This window comes from Ziziphus jujuba, chromosome 9, assembly GCF_031755915.1.
Source record: "Ziziphus jujuba cultivar Dongzao chromosome 9, ASM3175591v1".
Classification (NCBI taxonomy): Eukaryota; Viridiplantae; Streptophyta; class Magnoliopsida; order Rosales; family Rhamnaceae; genus Ziziphus; species Ziziphus jujuba.
Genome location: NC_083387.1, coordinates 27,572,099 through 27,580,013, shown reverse-complemented (window position 1 = coordinate 27,580,013; position 7,915 = coordinate 27,572,099). Strand labels below are relative to the sequence as shown.

The following is a 7,915-nucleotide window of genomic DNA, read 5'->3' as shown; positions in this document are numbered from 1 at the left end:
CAACAGTAACTGTTTATTACACTGAACATGCATTGGAAAGCAAAACCGCATTGAAAAAAACATACAAAACATGTATTGGAAAGCAAACCACATTTAAAAAAACATACAAACCATGACAAAGCAAAAACATTAACAGAAACATAAAACTTAAACAAAGATAAATAGCAGCTAACACAACCAAGAGTCAGTAGGTGAAGGACCGCAATTATTTTCATACTTGCATCCTAGCTTCAAGTTCTAAATCCCCTTCTCCTTCTAACTCTCCTTTTCATTTGCCTCTTCAAAAACCAATACTGCTTCTTCACAAAAAAGAAATTCCCACAAACAATTCCAACTACTAGCCCACTGGCATATCCTGGCAAAACTGTTATCCAATCAAATTCAAATGGAAACGCTGAATCTCCCATCTCTTCAGAGGCTGGTGGTGGTAATTTTGGGGACTAAGAATTCCAACACTTTGTTGCCAATGGATAACCACATAACCCCAAGTTCCCATCATATGCACTTGTTTCAAATGTGGCAAACTGGTTTCCCTATGGTATAGGTCCTGTAAGATTGTTATGAGCTACATTGAAAATGGCAAGAAAAGTGAGCTGCTTCAGTTGAGGAGGGATCTCTCCATGGAGCCTGTTTTGAGAAAGATCAATTGACTCAAGCACCGTTATGTTCCCCAAGGTTGATGGTATGCTACCACTTATACTGTTGTTGGAGAGGTTAAGAACTCGGATCCCTTGTAAGTTCGCAATGGAATCTGGAATCTCTCCTTCGAGCATCTTGCTTGAGAAATCAATTACTACAAAAACATCTTCACCTTTGATTGTTATTTTGATTGACATTGGATAATATTGGGTCCAAGAAAAATCGCTGTCAGCCGAGGTCCTGGTAATGAAATTTGAAACTGTTTTCATATAAGATGAATTGGTAGCATCAAAAGATTTCATGGAGTTCCATTTTTGGAAGTATTCAGATGGCAACTTAACTATAAAAACATTATAGGATAGATTAATAACACAAATTTCAAAAAAGAACACAGAATTGGAAATAGGTTTCTCTATGTTTTGATGGAGGTTATTAGATCTCAGCATGAGCATACTTAGATCAGGAAGTGTCCCTAACCAGGAAAGGAACTCATCTCCTAATTGATTTTTCCTGAGATTCAAAGTCCATAGCATCAAACAGCTACTCAATGATCGTGGTAAGCGCCCTTCGAACTTGTTACAGCTTAGATCAATCATCCTCATCTGGTTTCCATCTGTGCAGATTTCAAGAATGGTACCACCAAAAGAGTTATGTACTAAATTTAGAACTAAAAGTGAGTCGCTGGCATTTACCAAGTAGTCTGGAAGCATGCCACTCAAATTGTTATGCCCAAAATCAATATATTTAATGGAACTTAAAGTGCAGAATGCTGGTGAAACTTGTCTGCTCAGTTTGTTGTGTTTAACCTCATAGTTCACAATGGATGGTGGTGGAATCGGGAGTGATCCTTCCAGCATGTTATCGGTAATATCAAATATCTAAAGATGAACCCTTGGAAGAACAGCTAATGGAGGTTGGTCAAAGCCTATCAAAAAATTTCTAGAAAGTTACAAAACTGCCATGGTTTCTAAGCTAATGTTCAATGCCCACTTGGGAACTTTACCATGTATTTGGTTTCCATCAAGTGTCAAATACATTAGATTGTTTTGCTACGTTACGAAAGCAGGGAAGTTACGTAAATTACACGAACCCAAATCTAAAATATAAAACTGAGGAATAGTTCTAGTACCATTTGTACTACTATTGGTTTCAATAGTGAGCACTGACAATTCGTTAGCTGATAATTGGAGTAGCTTAAGATTCTTAATGACAAGAAACATGTCAAAAGCCATAGTTCCACTCAAATTATTCAACACAAGACTAAAATATTCAAGATTCTTGAGTCTAGAAATGATTTTGGCAGGATACCTTGCAAGTTATTTTGATGAAGAATCAAGGAAGTCAATTGGGTTAGATTTCCAAGCCATGGTGGAATTTGACCACTTAAATTATTTAAACCAATATGTAAATAGTTAAGTTGGGTGAGTTTTTGAAGAGAAGATGGGATTTGACCATTCAAATAATAATTTTCTAAAATGTACAAATGAGTAGTACTAGTCAGCTTACAAACAAATGCAGGAGAAGAATCAGAAAAACTACAACCTGCAAGGCCCAGATATGTTTTGACCGTTCAACTTATTTCCTGAAAGGGACAAATAAGTAAGCCTAGTTAGCTTACCAATTGATGAAGGAATCAAGCCAAAGAACCCATTCCTCTTAAGGTTGAGATACATTAATTTTGAAAGATTTGCCAGAGCAGATGGGATTTGAGATTGATTAAACTCATTGTCGTAAAGATCAAGGACTTTTAGTTGAGAAAGTTGGAAACGAGTGCTGGTGGATTTGATAGAACCATGAAGACAACTACTGTTGAGACGAAGTACGATGACATGCCTGGTTTCCTGATCGCACTGGACACCATCCCAGAAGCAACAATCATGGTTCTTTCCTTGTGCCCAAGATGCTGTCTTTGGATAAGCAAAAGATCTATAAGAAGCAAATTTGTCAATAACAAAGCTGTCTTTGAACTACAGTAAGGCAATGCTCTTGTCATTATGGCAAAGTGGCTGAGCAGAAGAAAAAAAGAAAGTGATCAATATTAGTGCAAGATGAAGCAATGGGAGTTTTGAAAAAGACCGCATGAAGATGAAGAGAAAAGACTGAGATACGTCCATGCCTGTTTTGTAAAATGGAGGGACGCTGGGTGAGTGAGGTGTTTAAGACCATCTTTTTATAGGGTGAATCAAGGAACCAAAGTCTTGAGTATAATATTGGGCTAGATTGTGTTGTCAACATGGTCCACGATAGACTAGGCCCAGTAAAACAACAAAGTCAGAGACAGTTCCATGTCTCTTTTATAAAAATAATGGAAGGGTGGGGGAGAAGTGTTGGTGTCAGGACCCGTCCAGAATTCCTCCCCGGAACCCTAGACAAGCCCTGATCCCAGGGAAATACCACTGAACCTTCCAACGAAAAATCCGGCAGCACCTCCCCTAATGGTAGGACTTACCAAAAATTACCTGCACTGAAAACACACTTCTATATTCATCCCCTTATTCCTCCCACAAAACTACAAATTGATTCCACAATTTTATAGCACTTCACAACAATAACAGCAAACCAGTGCATAAATAAAACATAGGTGTCTAAAATAGTATACAGAGCTTCATGAAGTGCTATTCAATAGAAAATACAACAAAGATGAAAGAAATATTACAACTGAAATGAACGAGTACAAAAGTACTTCTCGAGACACGATAGCGGCGAGAATTGGTTCGCTCCGGAAGAACGTCTACCACCCCTTGCACCTAAGGGAACAGAATTTAAAAACGTGAGATACTAATCATCTCAGTGAGCGACCCTAGCTACTGAACACTTTTCATAATAATAGTAATATAACAAATAAAGGAATGTAATTAATACTGGCAAATAATAACAGTTGAAAATAATAATTTCTCTCAAAACTCTCACTAATCACTCCGTAGGAAATGTTCCCTTTTTAAAACATTTTCACAAAACCCGATATTCGTATTTCCCGAAAACCAAGGGATCAAACAATTTAATACACAATAAATAAATAAATACCCTAAATATAAATAAAATGTAATAAATTATAATAAATAATTTTTGAACATTTTTAGGGTTTGAAACTTTATCTGAAAATTTACACTTGACGCACCACACCATATACCGGTGATGCCCTCCGATACCTAGCGTCCTGAGCACCGACTGGCGGGGAGATTAAAGAGGGAAACTTACAAACGGCACTTCGGCGTCCCGACAGTACCGCTGCTGAAACCGTCATCCCGGCCAAGGAGGGGGGCGGCTGTGGCCAATATCAAACTTGCCTGCCCACGGTCCAATGGCAACTCACGAGAGACATAATACTTGCGCGCTAACCATATACATACACCAGAACACCAATACTGTATGAATGCGTCTAAAATAATTAAATCAATTATAATTGTACCATTCTTTCCAAAATTACCGTGGGTAATATACCAATTTTCACATTTACCATCCCACATATTTTCATTTAACAACCCGGTACGAAAACATCGGTAACGAATAAACAAAATAATTTTTCTCGTAACACGAGGTTCAACAAATAAAATATCGTGGGCATAATTATAAAAATTAAACCACCAATTTAAACAAATATTTTCACAAAATATTTAAACCAATTATGCCCAAAAATGATATTAAAACCACATACGATTTATTACTGAAAATACCTTGCTCATGCATAATAAATGAGATTAAATCACAGTAAAATAATAATTAAATTGCACCACATGAGCATAATTTCAAATATCAATTAAACACCAATTAAATATAATTAATTACCCTAAAATATTTTTTTAAAGGTGGGTCACTCACCTTAAGTGCGTATATCAGCTAAGATCCTCCGTAGGATAAACTCCACTACTCGTACGCGCACCGAATCGAAGCTTGAGTGATGAGGATCACGAATTCGGTCTTACTTCCCGCAGATCGGACCCGAGGTGGCCGGAATCTCATCGGAAAGCTTTCGGGATTTGACTCCTAAATTCTCCCAAACCATCATGAATTGGAGGAAAAGGACGCCGGATTTGGATTCAGGAGGTCGGAATCAGTGGACAGGGATAGGCGGTGTAACTGGGTACTCGCCGGAACATTGACTTCCGGCGAGCCACCGCGGTCACCAGCAACTGTCGCCGGCGGTAGCGCATACGGTGGCCGTTGGCTGAGATTTTTAGGGGTTTTGTAGATCGAGGGGAGAGGATTCCAACGGGACCGGCTGATACGAACCTAGGACGACCTGCTCCTAAACCCGTATTATATTAGCCCGGATCTTTAATTAAGTTCAAGTTCTAATGGAATGGACCTCAACCCCTAACTAACCTGTGGTTAGAAACCTTGGTATAATGTAGACGCCACAATAGGGGATGGAAAACCTATTGATAAGTCAAGCTAAAACAACCAATTCTCTAATGGTGTTTTAGGTGTTCTCAAAGAACAAAGAGATAATTAATCTCACAAATATTTTCTTAATCAAATCAAAGTTTAAAGTTGTATTATTAATGAAAAATAAGCCTTTAAATAGGCTTTGAAAGAAACAAAATAAACCCTAAAAACCCTAGGAAAAACCGGCCACTCAATGAAGAATTCTACCTTGGCCGAAACTTTCCTTTTCCTAATCTAATTTGGATTAATTAATTCCTTTATTTTGAATTAGGAATTAATTAATTTACAATGAAAATAATAAAATAATAACTTTCCTAATCTTATTTGTCCAGAAAATAAATAAATAGAAACTAAAAATAATGGTAGTTTCCTAAAACAAAAAGTAGAATAAAATTAGGAAACTAAAATACTAGCTTTTTGACTACATTGACTTTGACCAATTCTTTGACCCAAGTGAGCTCCAAATCAGCTTCTAGATGCTTTGTAGGATGCCAAATAAACTGAATATGAAGGCCCACATGTTGCCCATGCTTGGAAAAATAAGAAAAGGCTAATACAGTAAAATACAGTAAAGCCAGCAAGCAATACAGCAAATTCGGCCAAATTGTTGAAGCTGTCCGTACAAGCCCTTTTTGATTGCATTTGAGGCTGATTTAACTTGATTCCATGACCTCTTAGGCATATGTATTGAACCCATAAAGCATTGGAACCATTTCATGCTTCCCGGACTCCAAAAATGTACCAAAACCGTCACCCGGGTCCGTATCGGCTTCCACCACTTGGATGGTTCGAATAGGCTTTATATCTTCAAGTATGGACAAGCTATATGGAGATTGATTACCCCTTGTATAAATACTCCCAGGTTTTCCTTAAATCTCTTAATTTGAGCTCTTGTGATTGGCCTAGTCTTCATCCGTGTCGAGTCAGCACCACAGCGGGTTATCGATGGAGCGGGCTCGGGCGGAATCACATCACCGGCGGTGAGGCAAACGGAGGCCGGACGGCGGAGAGATCGGGGTTTGAAGATTTTCGGTGCCTCGTCGGAAAATGCTTCGATCCCGGCACGTCGGAGGTCCGGTGGCCGTGAAATTTGGTGGGCTGGCTGGAAATGAGGAGATGGTGAGGGGTGGCTGGCGTGTGTGGCCTGAAAATGGCCGGAAAGGGGTTAAACGGCGGTGGCCAACGGTGGAGGGGAAAAATCGCCGCCGAGCTTCGCCGGCTCGTGAGATTTCAGGGTTCGGCCAGAAATGGGAAGGCGCTCCCATCTGGCCGGCGCATGTAGCAAGGATCGGCCGGAAAATTGGACGATTTTCGGCGGCCAATTTTCGGCGCATTTTTGCCAAATAAAAGCCACCGTTGGTGACACTATTCATCCACGTGGACCAACCAGGTGATGACACATGGCGTTACTGTGCATTTAAGCCAGATATAATAAAATATTACGGTATCCGGTGAACTTCCAACATCCATAACTTTTTAACCATATGTCCAATTTAAGCGTGCCGCTAGTCTATGAGCTCGTATTGACGAGTACTTTACAACCATACAAAAGTCAAAGCAAAATTATAGAACGACAAAAAGTCAACTTCCAGCACCTTTTGGACAGTTTTGCCCATAACTTTCAAACCGTAGCTCCGTTTTCGACGTGCTACTAGTCTACGAACTCAGGGCATCATGCACTTCGCCACGGTACCCTGGTCAACTAGAAATTTCAACTGGAACAAAAAGTCAACTTTTGACCCACTCGGTCAACGGTCAACCTCGATCAACGTGCACGAATTCCGATGTGGTTTGGGTCGGAGTGTTACAACCTTCCCTCCTTATAAGAATTTCATCCTCAAAATTTTGCACGTCACTAGAACAGATAAAGGTACTAATCATGCATCTGCGCTTCGGGCTCCCACGTGGCTTCCTCGACTAAATGGTTCCGCCATAAAACTTTAACTAGAGGAATAGTCTTGTTACATAGCACTCGCTCCTCGCGATCCAAAATCTGCACTGGTTGCTCCACATATGAAAGATCTTCCCTTAATTCTATGTCACGAGTCTCAAGTACATGTGAGGGGTCTGTAATATATTTCCGTAGCATCGAAACATGAAACACGTTGTGCACTCGGGCTAGCTCTTCTGGAAATGCCAATCTATAAGCCACAGGGCCAATCCTCTCCATAATCTCGTAAGGTCCAATATAACGAGGACCTAACCTACCTCGTCGACCAAAGCGTACTACTCCTTTCCATGGAGATAACTTTAGGAATACCCAATCTCCTACTTCGAATTCCAAATCATTCCTAAATACTCAGATCCAACCGCATTATTCGTTGCAAGGAGTCTCTCTTCTCCTACCTCACTCCAACACAAAGGTGTCCGACACTGCCTCCCATATAAAGCTTCATACGGGGACATCCCAATACTTGCCTGATAACTGTTGTTGTAGACAAATTCTATCAATGGCAATTGTTCATCTCAGGTACCGCGAAATTGCATAACACAAGACCTTAGCATGTCTTCTAATGTCTGAATTGTGCGCTCAGCTTGTCCATCAGATTGCGGGTGAAAAGCGGTGCTGTAGTTAAGTCTTGCTCCTAATGCATCAACCAACTTCCGCCATAGTCGTGAAGTAAATTGTGGATCTCGATCGGATACGATGGCTAACGGTACTCCATGAAGACTTATAATACGTTGCACGAACAATTGGGCCAATTTCTCGGGTGAGAAGCGTTCTCTTACAGGTAAAAAGTACGCTGACTTGGTAAGATGATCGATGATTACCCAAATGTCGTCGTACCTTCTAGGTGTGGGAGGAAGCTTGAATACGAAGTCCATGTTGAGTTCTTCCCATTTCCACATGGGAATAGGTAAGGATTGGAGTAGTCCTGAAGGCTTCTGT

At 40.1% G+C, this 7,915-nt stretch overlaps 1 protein-coding gene across 1 annotated transcript; it reads right to left on the bottom strand.

Annotated features, from left to right (window-relative positions):
* Positions 1-533: 533 nt before the first annotated feature.
* LOC132799438 (receptor-like protein Cf-9 homolog) lies at positions 534-1,496 on the bottom strand. Its single transcript, XM_060811261.1, has 2 exons — positions 1,094-1,496; positions 534-979 (listed from the first exon to the last, which is right to left on the bottom strand). The coding sequence occupies exons 1-2, from the start codon at positions 1,494-1,496 to the stop codon at positions 534-536; spliced, it is 849 nt and encodes a 282-aa protein (XP_060667244.1).
* Positions 1,497-7,915: the final 6,419 nt, after the last annotated feature.

What these genes read in the sequence shown, in the direction of transcription:
- LOC132799438 (XM_060811261.1), bottom strand. Translation starts at nt 1,496, where the DNA reads ATGCTGGAAGGATCACTCCCGATTCCACCACCATCCATTGTGAACTAT. An exon ending in AGGGACACTTCCTGATCTAA is followed by an intron (nt 980 to 1,093) that starts GTATGCTCATGC and finishes ATGTTTTTATAG; the next exon opens with TTAAGTTGCCATCTGAATAC.